Below are 15,537 nucleotides of genomic sequence, written 5' to 3'. Positions count from 1 at the left end.
CTCATCATCCCATCAGGATCAGAGGTGCGTGCATTTCATTTATCGTACATAACATGTAATATCAGAGAAATACCAGAAAATCGATGACATATGGCCCAGCAGAATTTGGTTGACATAAAAAAAATCAAAAATAACATTTATTTTATCTCGCACATTCTTCTCGTACGATAAAAGGAAAGATAATAACAAGACTGGGGATTTTGGGGAATTTTGCTGATAACAGTTTTTAAATTGATTTTCATTATAAGAAAATGCTGCCTATTTTGAAAATGTTCCATATTTAGTTTTGAAAATGTTGCCTATTTAGTTTTGAAATGGCTTAAATTACACATTTAGTAATAGAAATAAGACGTATGAAAAAGAATACTTGACATAATTACGACGAGATTTCCATCTGCTCTGATTTCGATCCGAGGGGCGCATCTCCACCCCCAATTTCGCTGAACATGTACTCGCTCTGGTGCTCCTTGAGGTACTGCATTGATCTGTTTTCGTCCAAAAAGAGGGAGTACACTTTCTTGACGTCGTCCATTCCGACCTGAGCAGAAAAACAGATTTAGAAGCATGATCACATATTTCTTAATGTAGGACCTGATGACTTATCAGCAAAAACAGCACATTTTTAATCATTTCTCCGCTCTAGAAATGTATTTTAAAATTCTGGACGCAAATTTGTAGTCAGTGAGTTGATTAATTGAATAGCGATGAGTTTTTCAGCCAGTTTCGACGAGTTCTAATTTTTCTGAACTTGAGTTCTCCTCCTTAAAAAACTGTTAAAATCTGGAGTGAATATTTTGGAAAATTTGCAACTCCCTGGTCTACAAATTCGTCGTCCAGAATTTTAAAATAAGTTCCCAGAGCGGAGAAATGAATGATTAAAAATGTGCTGATTTTCACCACGATTCATCATTAAAATAAAATAGTATGCACCTCCGTCGCCTTTCTTCGTCTGGCCACCACCCCGGCCGTTGTGATCAACTGGATCGCATATCGGAGCGATGTGTCTCCCGCAATCCGAGTAAGAACGGCGAGCGCATCATCCGAAATTTCGACGTCTTCTTCTTCCGAGCGAATCTTGAGAATCTGTTTCAACTCTTTCTCATCGTATGGAACGGTTTTGATGATGATCATCCGATCCAAGAGGTCGATCGGGATCCCGTGCGGAGATTTGTAGTTCGTCCCACGAATCCGAGTTATGCCACGATTCGTCGCCATTATGATGATGGGAGACATTTCGTTTTCAAGGGCTCGGTTTAAGAAAGAGAAACATTCAATGTCCAGCATGTGTGCCTATAATAAGGAAATTATAGTTAATTAAATAATAATTAACTTTAATGCAGGACTGGATTACTCATCGTAAAAATCAGCACATTCTTGATCAATTTTCGGCTCTGGGAATTTTATAATTCTGGACGACTAATTTGCAGATTGTTCCTGATTAAAAAAATCTACGCTCCACTGCAGAGGTGGGCAATATACATGCAAATGTATATTGAATATACTTCGCCAATATACTCAAATATTCTCTAAATATACTATACCAATATACAATATACAATATAGAAATATACGTATATAATATACAGGATTTTAGGTTCAATATACTATACATGTATATTGAATATACAATTCCAATATACTTTGCAGAAAATGAGATACAAAGTTTAATTTAATGTTTCCAGTTCAAAATTTTTCGTTGGACCTAAAGATTGTTTTAAGAAGGTGGCTTGGAATAGTCGCCAGCGCAAAATTAAACGGAATTTCTCTTATCGTTGGACACGCAAAATTTACTTGACCTTTAGAAATGCTACACAATTTAGATTCTACCCTTATAATTGAATGCAATGTGCAGTTTCCTTATAATTTAAGAGAATAATGACCGTTTTTCCTAAAATCGAAAATTTTCAACTCAGTTAAAAAATTGTGTCGTGTCCCATGTATACAGTATGTATGTAGCCACGTCAAACCGATCTCCACTTTCAGATTCCTTCCAGACTTTTTTTGAACACGTATAATTCATAACATCTCTAAACATTTTTTAAACGTTAGACTCGATGACTCATCACCAAAATCGTCAGAATCAGTACCTTTTTAATCATTTCTCTACTTCTGGGAATTTATTTTAAAATTCTGGGCAAGAAATTCTTAGAACAGATCGTTATCAATTTTCTAAAAATTCATACACCGGATTTAGACAGTTTTTGAGGGAGATCTCAAGGCTAAGAAGCCTTCAGAAAAATTTTAACTTATCTAAACTGGCTTAAAAAACTCACCGCGCTTGTATTAATGAACTTACTGACTACAAATTGGTCGTCCAGAATTTTAAAATAAATTCCCATTAAATAAAAACTACAATGATGACAATTTTGGTGATGAGTCATCGAGTCCTACGTTAAATGTATCTCAGCAGAACTTGAAAACATAAAACCTAGCGATTCGCTGCGGCTTTTTACCAAAATGTATATTGTATATTTACAGGACCGTTTTTTGTCGAATATACAATATACAATATACTTTTTTTAGAAGATTTTTAGATACAATATACAATATACAAAAAGTATATTATATACGTGTATATTGAATATACAAGTATATTGCCCACCTCTGCGCTCCAGATTTTGACACTTTTTGACGGAGGAGATTGCAAATTTAAGAAGCCTTTAGAAAAATTAAAACTCGTAGAAACCGGCTGAAAAACCTCAACGCCATTGCATCAATCTACTCACTGACGGCAAATTTGTCGTCAAGAATTGTAAAATAAGTTGCCAGAGCGGAGAAATGATAAAAAATGTGTCGATTTTGCTTATGATTCATCGAGTCGTTAATTGGCATTAATTGACTGGTACACACCTCATCGATGAACAAAACTCCCGGAGCGATTTCCGCTTTTCCCTCCTCCCTCCATTCGGCGACCTTGGTGTTAATCTGGTCCCGAACTTCGGTCTTGATTTCACCCGTGTCACCAGAAAAGAGGGCCAGAAATCCTTGCGTTCTTGAATTAATGACGTCAATTTCATGCAGAGTGACGGTGTGGACGACTTCCTTTCGTTTTTGGAGTTCACCTTCGGGACACTGGACAAATCTGGGAAGGGAACAATTCAATTTTAGTGTGGTTTTAGTTTTAGTTTTAGTGTGATTTTAGTGTGTGTGTTATGTTAATTATTTAGTTAATTAACTGTCAACTTAAGTGTCGATAGAAGAATATTATGCAAATTATGTAGTAAATTACTAAATAAATACCTTGTTTGAGCCCCCGTCGCATCATAATCCCTCGCACGAGCGAACGACCTCCCCAACTTGGTTATCTTTCCGGTAGCCTTATCAATCGTGACAGACGAATGTTAGATTTAATTGCTTAAATACTACCCATTTGAATATTTGTTACCTTATCAATCGTGATGACATCGCCGGCCTGGACTTTCTCTTTCATGAGGGAATCAATCATCTTCCCCCCGAGATCGTACACCGTCTCCATCTCGGTCGTTTTCAAGGTGAGTTTCCCAACCTTTTGTCCCGTTCCGGAGGCTGGAGTGTCCACCATGATTTCGACAACTTCACCCTCAATGATTTCAGTCTCTTCCCTGCGAACGAGAAGAATTCAATAATGTCGTAATTAGTTAATTACAGAGGTGGACAACATACTTTGTCAAAATATCGTATTTTGAGCTCCATTCATCCCAGGGTTTGGATTTCCAGGGCTGTTACACCCACAAAAAGACGAAAATCTACGTGGAGAAGGCAACAGTCGTACGAAAATACAGGTTTTTTGAAGAAATTAGATTTTAATCGCTGTCAAACTACGTTATTTTTAAAGAATTGTGAAAATAATGTATTTAGACAGTAATGAAAAGTTAATTTCTTCACAAAACCCGTATTTTCGTAAGAATTTTGCCTTCTCTACGTAGATTTTCGTCTTTTTGTGGGTGTAACAGCCCTGGAAATCCAAACTCTGGGAGCAACGGAGCTCAAAATACTCTATTTTGACAAACTACTTTACCCACCCCTTAATTAAGAATTAGTTAATTAATTATTAAATTAATTATTAAGTACTTGATCCGAACTCCGATCGATTTCCTGATAGATTGAGTCAGCGCTTCCGTCTTGCTCATTTCCAGCGAGTAAATTTCACTCGCACTCATATTCGTGAAGGGGGAGTCCGTACTCAGCGCCCGCGACATGGCCATCGCAATCGCCGTCTTGCCCGTTCCTGGCGATCCGGCGAGGAGCATAGCGCGACCAGCAATTTTCCCATCTTTTATCATTTCAAGCACTACCCCGGCCGCGCGACGAGCCGCGACTTGACCCACCATCCCTTGCGAACTCTGCGACCCGTCAATTAATAATTAATATAATGTCCGTTTCTTAATTAATTGCAATAATTAATTAATTTTGTCGCTCACCTGTCGCGCTTCGAGCGAGTCGTCAAGTCCCAAACCACGAATGTGTGAGTGCGCCCCGATTCTTTCGAGAAACGCGACCTCCTTCACTTCCGGAAGTGCAACACCGCTCGCCGCCATTGTTTAGAAAGACAAAGTTTTCGAAATTTTATGAAAAAATTGTAAACTTTTTGAGAAACTTTGAAGGAAAAAGAAATGTTGGATCGATTCGATGTGAAATGAAAATGTGAGCCCGGCTTTGCGTGTGCTTTGAGCGGAGCGCTGGCCAGGAGCGAAAGGAGACTTTCATTTCCAGCCAGATGTGAACTTTTGATTTTGGCTGGATTTTATATTTCTAGGAAATTTTATATTTTTTCAAATCAACATTGTGCATTTAAAAAAATAATGAAGGAGCATTAACTTTTAAATACGATTGTCGACACCGGTTATCAATCATGCTGACCGATCTCACGGACGATTTCTTCTTTGATGAGGATAAATTGTAAGAATTTTTAAAATATTTAATCTAAGTGTTTTTTTTGGCTTATTTTAATTAAATTGCGTATCATTTTTTATTTATCTTTGTTGAATTTAGTTTATTTTGTTTAGTTAATAAAAAGCACCGGTTTTAAACCTGTTTGTCTCGATAAGCAAATAATCTGAGCGCCGCGGCGATAAATTGTAAGAATTTGAATTATTTATTGTGTAATTTGTTTTTTTATTTACAAAATCAAATTGCTTATTTTTTTATTTCGTTTATTTCGTTTAGTTAAAAAGTACCGGTTTTAAATCTGTTTGCTCGTGAGTTTGTCTTGTCGACAAGCAAATAACCTCGGCGCCGCCGCCACGTCGCCACGTTTGTCGATGTCTTATCATTACCCACACGCCAGTCTAGTTCAAGCGTTGCATCGTCACGCGTATTATTATGAACCTCTAAGCCGATCAGAAGAAGACGATAATATGTTGTATTACGGGGAGGACCAGATGTATTATCATTTTCTTATCATTTTTAAAATTTAAAATTGTCTTATCAATTACTAAATAAACTCATCATTTGCTATATTATTATGTTTTTCCCAGGGGTCTCAAGATAACCACAGGATCCGTCACGATCCACAAAGATGATAAGACCAACATGATTGGAATTAGTATCGGAGGAGGCGCCCCGAACTGTCCGTGTCTCTATATTGTCCAGATTTTCGACAATACGCCCGCCGCAAAGGATTCCACGCTCCAAAGTGGGGATGAAATCACGGCAGTGAATAATCAAAGTGTCAAGGGCAAGACGAAGGTCGAAGTGGCCAAGTTAATCCAGGCGGTCAAGGTAAAGACGAAGGACTGGATGACTTATCACCAAAATCAATATATTTTTAATCATTTCTCGGTTCTGGGAATTTATTTTAAAATTCTGGGCGACAAATTTGTAGGCACTGAGTTGATTAATGGAATAGCGGCGAGCTTTTTGACCCAGGTTCGATCAGTTCCAATTTTTCTGAAGGCTTCTTAAACTTGAGATCTCCTACTTCAAAAAGTGTCAAAATCTGGAGTGTATTTTTTTTAATTGGGAACGATTTGCCATACAAATTCGTCATCCAGAATTGTAAAATAGATTCCCAACGACGAGAAATGATTAAGAATTTACTGATTTTGATTTTGACGATTTCGAGTTATCGAATCATACTTACGTTAAATAATAGACCACGCAACAATCCAATCCACCCGACAAGCTGTAATCTTATCTTGTCTCCGATTTTTTTTACCCAGGGCGACGTCACTATCGGGTACAACAAACTGCACGCGGAAGCCTCTCAAGGAAAAAGTTTGGACATCATTCTAAAAAAAGTGAAGCATCGTCTCGTCGAAAATCTGAGTTCTTCCACCGCCGACGCGCTCGGCCTGTCTCGCGCCATCCTCTGCAACGACTCCCTCGTCAAAAAGTTGGCCGAGTTGGAGAAGACGGAGACCATGTATCGCGGGATGGTTCACCACCTGACGCGCCTCCTCCGAGCGTACCTCGACCTACTCCGCGTCGTTAAAATGTTTGCGGAATGTTTCGCCCAAATTGGAGTTAGGGAACCACAGCCACGAGCTTCACTGGCCTTTACACAGTTTGCGGATTTCCACAGGAACATCGAGAAGAAGGGGTTGGACATGGTGAAACAGTTAAAACCGGTGGGTGGGAAGTTTTAAGTTTTAATTAACTAATTGTTTATTAACCGAGGATACAATCAAATAGTTATTTCAAACAGATTAACTAACAATAAAGGTCTCCCAGCGTGTGCTCTCAGATCTTGATAAATTAGTGTCAATCGATGACAAATTTGATTAATATGAAATTTGCGAAAGACGCGATCGCCCAATGAGCACGTTTGGCAGAGATATTTGCATCCGAAGGGGAGAATACGTGGGTGAATAAGCGTAAAATTTGTCGACTTTATGACCTGTTTTATAATCGACAGATTTTACGTTTTCTAAATTTACATCACGTTTTCTCCTCTTCGTATGCAAATATCTCTGCCAAACGTGCTCATTGGGCGATCATGTTGTTTGCAAATTTTAAATTATTTAAGCTTGTGATCGATTGAGACTATGTTGACCCTCAGAATCGGAGATCATACGTTGGGAGACGGGAGACCTCCATCGTTAGTTAGCTAGTTAATTAACTTTTTATTGATGATGTATGTATATCCACAGGTTCTTGGCGACTTGGGAACATATCTTTTTAAAGCGGTGCCCGACACCAAGTTGACGATAGGAAAGTATGCCGACACGAAATTTGAGTATCTCTCCTTCTGCTTGAAAGTTAAGGAGTTGGACGATGAGGAATTTAACTATGCGTCCGTGCAAGAACCATTATATCGGGTGGAAACGGGAAACTACGAGTACAGGTGAGGAAGAAGGAGGAGCGGTTTAATTGCAATTAATTAACGAGGTTACATACTAATTGTATTTGTATCAGGTTGATTCTCCGCTGTAGACAAGAAGCAAGAATGAAATTCGCCCAGTTACGGTCGGACGTGCAAGTCAAAATGGAACTGTTGGATAACAAACATGTCCAAGATGTGGCGACTCAGTTGCAGAAATTTTCTAAGGGTGAGGAGTTGATCTTGAATTTACTGAGTTGCTGACCGTATTTTAATTTTACTAGACTTTTTATCTACAAAAGTTGGACTAAACCTAATTTAACGTAGGACTCGATGGCTCATCGCCAAAAATCGTAAAAGTTAACAACTTTTCAATCATTTCTAATTTATTTTAAAATTCTGAACGACAGATTTGTAATCAGTTAGTTGACTAGTGGAATGGCGTTGAGTTTTTTGACCCAGTTTCGACGAGTTCCAATTTTTCTGAGGGCTTCTTAACCTTGAGATCTCATCCTTCAAAAAGGGTCAAAATCTGGAGTGTATATTTTTAAAAAGTAGCAACGTCCTGCACTACAAATTAGTTGTCCAGAATTTTAAAATGAATTCCCAGAAGCGAGAAATGAGTAAAAATGTGCTGATGTTCACGATTTTGGGGACGACTCGCCCTACACGAGACAACGTTTTTTCACGAAATTTTCAAAAATTTCTAAATCATGATTTTTAAAAACATATATACTTTTGTCGATTTTCTCACACAATTCCCAAACAAACGAAACAAAAAAATCTGGTTTAATAACATTTTATTTTTCAAACAAGATTATTTTTTAATTGGTTTTAAAATCATACAATTCTCAAATTTAGTGTGATTTTGAAAAATGTTTAATAATAATTTTTCTGAAGTCTTCTTAAAATTGAAATCTCCTTCGCAAAGTGTCGAAATCTGGAGTGTATATTTTCAAAAAATTGGAAACGACCTGCTCAAGTTTTGAAATTTGTCGTCCAGAATTTTAAAATAAATTCCCAAACGCGAGAAATGATTTAAAATGTTCTGATTCTGACGATGCGTCATCGAATCGTATGTTAATTCAGCAATTGTCAAAAGTGTATTTGCGCGCTTTGGTCGCTCTGAGTGCGCCACAGCTCAAAATTTCTTTAAAATCATCCCCACTGAAATATACATTTTTTTTACAGGGCTGGCCGAATTTTACGACAATATACACCAACTCACTCAAGAAAACGAGGGCCTTTTTCCCGTCGAAGTGGATCTAACGGACAACGCGTTCATTTACGAGCACAGTTTCGAAACCCTTCCACCCGATGAGGATAACCCCGACGAGGACGGTGGAACTACTTCCGGTGGCGGTGGTGATAACAATGCGGGTGGTGCTGACATCGAGTATGGAACTGATGAAGACCTTCTCGTCTGTCGTAATCTATTAGATGATGAATAATTAATTACTACAACAGGAATCTCCACTCATTCCATGATGATAATCATATAATTCCAATCATATAAATAATTTCCAAGTAATTAATTGATCATAATTAATTTTAGTTAAACTGAAACAGATCTGACCTCACATTCTTTAGTCTTTTGTACGACACGCTTTTTGCCTCTCTAGTCCATTAAAAAATGCAATGTCTAGTCTCTGAATCGGTTATCAACATTAATCTCTGCATGATGATCATTAATAATTTCAGTCATATTTAATGTAATTATCAGGTAATTAATTAGTTATAATTAATCAATTAAGTTTAATTTGTTCTACTGTAAACTGAACCATAAGTCTAGAACACGATGATCAAAATTCCAATCGTATTTAATTATCAGTCAATTAATTAAGTGTTTAGTTGGTTTGACTGTAAACTGAACTAGAACTCGTACTTCCAATAATGTTTAATTATCAATTAATTAATTATAATTAATTAAGTTTAGTTTATTTTAGATCCTGTAAACCGAATCACATCAGACATCAAATTCTTTTCTATATACATACAACACGCTTTTTGTCTTTCTAGTCCATGAAATTGAATCGATAACCAAAATTATCTAATTCTAGTCCACGTGCTTATCAAGAAAATTTACTGCATAAATTTTTATGTATTATCCATTTTTCGACCATGAATGAATTAAATATTGTACAATATTTTCCAATTTTATGAAATAAATCTGCTCTTAAATTCCTACTTCTTTGCCACCCGACGTCTTTTTGTTATTTTTTCCTTGTGCCTTTTCCGGCGGTGGGGTCATGTCGTCCGCGCTGGTGGTCGCGTTATCCGCGTTCAGCACACTCGTATAATTTCGCAAGTATGGTTTCACCGAGTCCGGAATTTCTGCCGGTTTTGTCCATGGCGTGATCTCAACGGGTTCCCAGGCTCCAGTGGTGGCGTCTCTAGGTTAGGACAGAAATGTTGTGGCGTTAATTTGTGAAAAAATTATGGATAAATTTTGGCGAATTTGTGAATTTAAAATTCAAAAATTCGCGAAAAATTAGCGTTTTGGACATCAAAATGCAGAATTTTGATGTCCAAAACACTAATTTTTATAGAATTTTAACGAATGTAGTACGAATTTTGATGCACAAAAAGCTAAATTTTGTATAGAAGTTTTTTACAACAAGAATTTTGATCCACAAAACGCTAACTCCCGAATTTAGGTACACAAAATACCAATTAGTGATAATGTTAATTAGTCCCAAAATTTGACACAAAACGCTAATTAGCATCTAATTTTTACACACAAAAAACTAATGTGTCCCGAATTTTGACAAAAAAAACGCTAATTTGTCCCCAATTTTGACCCACAAAACGCTAATTTGTCCCGAATTTTGATTTCTAAAGTGCTACAAATTTTTGTCAAAATTATCCCTAGCTGGTAACTCAAGAAATTGACTTAGATTCCCTGGTGGGAAAGTCTGTTTGCGTATAAGATAAGGTCTTATCATCCCGTCACCTACTTCATCGATAACGCCAACGTGGCCGGGTTGAAGATGGACGAACCGGACACAGAAATCCCATAATCGACGAGTCTCATGATCACAGGGGCTTCAGCCGAGCCCTCTTTTCCTGCCGAGTCGTCACTCTTCTTGCTCATAGTCTTGCCCCCCTTTGACCCCCCTTTCTTCTTGCTGGAGTCACTTTTTCCGCCAAATCCGCCCCCACGACTGTCGTTCTTATCTTTTTTGTTGGGCGGCTCCTTCTTGACGTCAACGAGCTCAACCTTGTCCTTAAAGAGGGTGAAAGCGTCGACCGGTTGCGCCAAGATTTTGGCGAGCATGTCCCGAAAATCGGGCAGGGTTTGCTCCTCGTATGTTTCGATGAGGATGGACGTATTTTTTCGGCGGACCCAGAAGTAGACGTCCTACAGAGGAAAAAAACAAGGGGGTGGGGGGTAAGTTGAGGAGATGGTAAGCATATACATGGAAGATAAGCATGGAAAACTCTCGAATGAAAAAAATGTATCGTTTTGTGTCATATTTTGGAGTTATCTGACTCAAAATAATCGTAGGACTCGATAACTTATCATCACGAAAATCATTTTTAATCATGTATCAGCTCCGGGAATTTATTTTAAAATTATGGGCGACAAATTTGCATAGTTAGTGAGCTGATTAATAGAATTATGGTAGTATTTTTACGGCAATTTGGACGAGTTCCAATTTCTCTGAAGGATTCCTTAAACTTGAGATATCCTCCTTCAAAAAGTGTTAAAATCTGGATTTGATTTATGCATATTTATAAAATTGGGAACGACTAAATACATGCATATTTGTCATTCAGAATTTTTGAATAAATTCCCAGAACTGAGGAATGATTAAAAATGTACTGAATTTGGCGAGGGGTCATCCCGACGTTAAAAAGCCACCTAAAAATTGGGATTATTTCAAAAATAAAATAAAGTCTGCCCGTTCAGAAGTTTTTGAAAGTCAAAGCTTGATTGAGCCGCTGACATAAATTTGGGATGTTGGACAGTTAAGTCAGATTTACTTCAAAATTGTGCGTAAAATGACCCAAAAGATTCAATTGTACGGATGGATAAGCAAGTTCAAAATTGTGTATTGAATTTTAAGGGTGGATAAGCATACTTATCGATAACTGATTTACGTACGGGTTCCGGGATGGGAATGTCGACAGGGGTGACTTCCTTCTTGACTTTGTTCTTCTTACTTTTCTTTCCCTTCTTCCCTTTCCCTTTGCCCCCACCTCCCCCAACTTTCCCCTTCTTCTTGCCACCCGGGGCGGATTTCCCCTTCGGTTTCGATTTCGGTTTACTCTTGGATTTGGCCATTTTTACAGAAGAGATGTCTCTTTTTGCGATGATAAGTTTATTAAATAATTTAATTTTTTGAGGACAAAACGGAGATCACAATTATGTACTTGGTGTTTAGTATCTAGGTAACGCTTCGCAATGATAGCTCGGCTCCCTGATGGATGGATAAGGGCTTATCTGCCCCACCCCGAAGGTAATTTGGTCGTGGAATAATAAAAATCATCATAATTTGCATACATAGACCGTCACTGCCCGTGGCAGCGTGGGGACAATGTTCCCACGGTTATTCGATGTCCGCATCATCTGCCCATGTTATATAAACCCCTCCCTCCCCCCATCCTACAATGTTAACGTCCCCACACTTTCCGCGGCCACTGATTTTAGAGATGAAATATAAAAGCGTATTTGTAATGAATACGGCTCTGCTCTGTGTTAAATACGTACGTTCAACTTGATCGAGACGAAAATCCTCTCTCCTTTTTACGACTTTATATAAATAAACTTTGCCGAGAGATTTGATAAGCTTTGGCATACATAACTCTATAAGTTATGTATGTTAATTTATGTCTATAAGTTAGTCTCTACTCTATATATGCATTATTAGGCTTCCTTCCTGAATCCGCCAAGTTTTTCAACTTGAAAATTCGAAGAATTTATGACACGATTCTTGTATGCATATCTGGACCTTGTCATGAAATCAAGTGGTCAATTAGCATTTCATGATTTTTAACGTTGATATAGGTGACTCATCGCCTGTGACGTCACAGATGTAAAAATCTGCACATTTTTACTCATTTCTCGGCTCTGGGAATGTATTTTTAAATTCCATCGGGTCATTTTGTAGAGCAGGTCAGTACCAATTTATTAAAAATATGCACTCTAGATTTTGACAAGTTTTGAAGGAGGAGAACCAAAAAGAGTGAAGGCCTTCAGAAAAATTGATTCTCCTTCAAAACTTGTCAAAATCTAGAGTGCATATTTTTAATAAATTGGTACTGACCTGCTCTACAAAATGACCCGATGGAATTTAAAAATACATTCCCAGAGCCGAGAAATGAGTAAAAATGTGCAGATTTTTACATCTGTGACGTCACAGGCGATGAGTCACCTATGTCAAAGTTAATAAAGAACCGGAAGTTAAACATGTCAGATTTATTTACTCGTTAAAATATTTAAAAAATTGCTGCAACAGTATTATATGCATCTTGGACAGTTTGAATCGCCGACTGACACATTCCTCCGAATGGAATCGCATTTAAGATCCTGGAGAAAAAACCGGAAGATCGATTTACTTTATTTTCCAGAGCATCGTGTTCTTTTCTCAAGTTCGATAGCGACTTATTTAGTTCTCCCAACTTTTCATGAACAATGTGAAAATTTTTGTTCACTTGATCAAGCTCATCTCTCAGCCGGCAGTAAAGATCATACAATTCCCCCTTTGTGAACGTTCTATCTTGACCAAGTGTTCGATTAGATGCTTCAGTAAAATTTCGGGGACCGTTATCTATGAAGAATTCAAATACAATTATTATTAATAATTATACCGGATCCAGCAATTATTTAGAACCTTCCGTCGAGTTATCTGCTTGGTCGTAATCAGAATTTTCCGAACCATCACTGGAGGAAAGGGTGTGATAAGAAGGCATTTCCAAAATTGTTGAAACAAACTTTGCCTGATCTTACATACACTCAAAATAAGGTAGTAATGAATGATTACCATGCGGAATCACTATGTGTCTCTACCACGTCGGTTACGATTTGTCGTAGAAAGGGTAATAATAAGTTCAGGGAAATTCAAATTTATTACCAAATATTAAGGAAGTGAATGAATACCATTATGTATTAAATTTGAATTTCCCTGAACTTATTATTACCCTTTCTACGACAAATCGTAACCGACGTGGTAGAGACACATAGTGATTCCGCATGGTAATCATTCATTACTACCTTATTTTGAGTATATATAACTCTGTAAATTGAACCGTCAAACACTCCTGTTTTAGCATTTATAATGGATGATGATCTAATTTCAGTTGCTTTGTTAACACCCAACACCGTGATCTGAAAATGTCAAACATCCAGACACTTCAAAAAAATGGCTTATACAAAACGTCAGTTTAACCTCCACGCAACGCTATGCACCAAATTGGTATATGTAATTTAACCTTCATGAAATCTCGCGAAAACTCTTGAGTCGAGTTTTGAACATACACTATTAAAACTCTGGTAGAGTCACAAAGATACTCCGTGCTGGTATTGATTTGGTAATAATTTCCTACCGGATTGGTAGTAAATTGTTCCTGAGGGGTAAATTTTTCATTACCACAACGTTACTGAAGGGTAATTCCCGTGCCAGTAGAGTCACATATGTACAGCGATTTAATACTAGTTTTCTAAGAGTGTACATAGCTTTTGGCATTCATTATAAACCCTCTAATCAAATTAGTAATCTCAGGATTGAAATTAAATGATATCATCATGCATATATATAACGGGTTGGGTCACCCAACTTGGGTGTAGTTTAAATAAACTAGACGTACAGCCATAACGTAAATCCTTCTTCTCACTTGCATCCTACATACAGGTGAGATTTTTTTCGTTTTATTATATTTTCTTGCACGCTATTTTGCTGTCTTTATCAAACATGTTCAAAAAAACTTTTTTCATTCAAAATGCTGATTTCTGACTGAAGATTTTCATTCACATTCAGTCATTTTCTTTCAAACTCATTTCACTTCACTTCATCTGACTTCATTTCTTACTTCGCCCCATGTATTAAGCATAGGGTGAAAAATGAAATGAGTGAGAAATCTTTCATTCACAGTCATTCATCTGAAATGACGGAATGTTTCACTCATTTTCATTCAAATGATAGGAACTTCATTTCCATTCAATATCATTCGCCATCATAATCAATCACATGAATGAAAGTGAACAGGTATGCATGTGTACAGAGACTTGTCGCCATACCTGTTCCAAAACCAGGAAGAGAGAGAAGACCAAATCTCTATTACAGTGAAAAATATCATCATCATATTGTACACAAACCGTACAATCTCTATCTATATCCAAACAAAATGAAATTATTTCCTCCCTCATCCCGTCGCATATTGTGTAAAATTGTCAATTGTCAGTGAATTGCATTCGTCACCATCCCATTAGTATTGGCAGCACCTTAAATTAAAATTTTGTTGTAATTATTATACAGGTATCAGGATGAGTGATCAGGTCAGCTAGACTTTATTTTATTTTATGTTGCTGAAGAAAGATAGTAATGCACGGAACAAAATGTCCATGTAATTTTGGGTCAGGGACCGTCCATAAATTATGTCACGAGAGGGGGGAAGGCAGGGCCCAAGCACAGAGTCCAAAATGGTTATTTTTTTGTTCAAAAATATTAGGGGTCGAATCTTACCATATATATATATATTCTTGACCAGAGTGACTCCGGGAATGTGCCTAATTTTTTTTGTGAGGTCACACCCCCAGGGGGGCGAACCACCCCCCCCCTTGGGGGGGTAAGTTGAGACTGACCCTTGAATATTGTTAAGCAACTATCGCTGATGTTACCTGCCAAATTTCAGAATTTTAGCTCGCATGGTTCGGGCGGTTCATGCATTTGAAGGTTGTAAAACAGGCGTTTTGGGGCTTTTTCGACCACACCCCCTACCCTAAGTGGGACGCATGGGGAAGTGAACTTGGTGCTGTCTGATTTACCCCCTCGAGTACTACATAATCCTACAAAGGTTCCTTGGAATCGAGCGGGATGCTCTAGATATTTCATGTCGAAATCGTCCAAAGCAAGTTTTCAAACTTAGGCAAATAATACTATGGGAAATGGTACTTAGGGTAGGGGGTGTGGTCGAAAAAGCCCCAAAACGCCTGTTTTACAACCTTCAAATGCATGAACCGCCCGAACCATGCGAGCTAAAATTCTGAAATTTGGCAGGTAACATCAGCGATAGTTGCTTAACAATATTCAAGGGTCAGTCTCAACTTACCCCCCCAGGGGGGTGGTTCGCCCCCC

General features: G+C 37.8%; 4 protein-coding genes across 5 annotated transcripts; 1 reads left to right on the top strand and 3 right to left on the bottom strand.

The window, feature by feature from the left end:
• Nucleotides 1-104: 104 nt before the first annotated feature.
• LOC110862174 (ruvB-like 2) lies at nt 105-4,647 on the bottom strand. The gene is made up of 7 exons (XM_022111350.2): nt 4,401-4,647; nt 4,051-4,322; nt 3,386-3,581; nt 3,241-3,317; nt 2,851-3,082; nt 931-1,290; nt 105-538 (listed from the first exon to the last, which is right to left on the bottom strand). The coding sequence occupies exons 1-7, from the start codon at nt 4,515-4,517 to the stop codon at nt 377-379; spliced, it is 1,416 nt and encodes a 471-aa protein (XP_021967042.1). The 5' UTR covers nt 4,518-4,647; the 3' UTR covers nt 105-376.
• Nucleotides 4,648-4,691: 44 nt separating this feature from the next.
• LOC110862175 (PRKCA-binding protein) lies at nt 4,692-9,427 on the top strand. 2 transcript variants are annotated; one of them, XM_022111352.2, is made up of 8 exons: nt 4,703-4,878; nt 4,986-5,057; nt 5,146-5,362; nt 5,457-5,700; nt 6,141-6,548; nt 7,071-7,264; nt 7,336-7,469; nt 8,432-9,427. In XM_022111352.2, the coding sequence occupies exons 3-8, from the start codon at nt 5,241-5,243 to the stop codon at nt 8,689-8,691; spliced, it is 1,362 nt and encodes a 453-aa protein (XP_021967044.1). In that variant the 5' UTR covers nt 4,703-4,878; nt 4,986-5,057; nt 5,146-5,240; the 3' UTR covers nt 8,692-9,427. The 2 variants fall into 2 exon arrangements, with proteins under 2 accessions (XP_021967045.1, XP_021967044.1); XM_022111353.2 differs by lacking the exons at nt 4,986-5,057; nt 5,146-5,362 and having other exon boundaries at nt 4,692-4,878.
• Nucleotides 9,177-10,595, bottom strand: LOC118433399. Its single transcript, XM_035845311.1, has 2 exons — nt 10,198-10,595; nt 9,177-9,633 (listed from the first exon to the last, which is right to left on the bottom strand). Exons 1-2 carry the CDS (start codon nt 10,515-10,517, stop codon nt 9,417-9,419), a joined length of 537 nt encoding a protein of 178 aa, XP_035701204.1. The 5' UTR covers nt 10,518-10,595; the 3' UTR covers nt 9,177-9,416.
• A 2,087-nt stretch (nt 10,596-12,682) lies between these two features.
• LOC118433383 lies at nt 12,683-13,182 on the bottom strand. Its single transcript, XM_035845295.1, has 2 exons — nt 13,078-13,182; nt 12,683-13,014 (listed from the first exon to the last, which is right to left on the bottom strand). Exons 1-2 carry the CDS (start codon nt 13,154-13,156, stop codon nt 12,683-12,685), a joined length of 411 nt encoding a protein of 136 aa, XP_035701188.1. The 5' UTR covers nt 13,157-13,182.
• Between the last annotated feature and the right edge of the window lie 2,355 nt (nt 13,183-15,537).

This window comes from Folsomia candida, unplaced genomic scaffold, assembly GCF_002217175.1.
Source record: "Folsomia candida strain VU population unplaced genomic scaffold, ASM221717v1 Fcan01_Sc050, whole genome shotgun sequence".
NCBI classification, from domain to species: Eukaryota; Metazoa; Arthropoda; class Collembola; order Entomobryomorpha; family Isotomidae; genus Folsomia; species Folsomia candida.
Note: the sequence above shows the minus strand (reverse complement) of the source record. Positions and strands in the feature narration are given on the sequence as shown.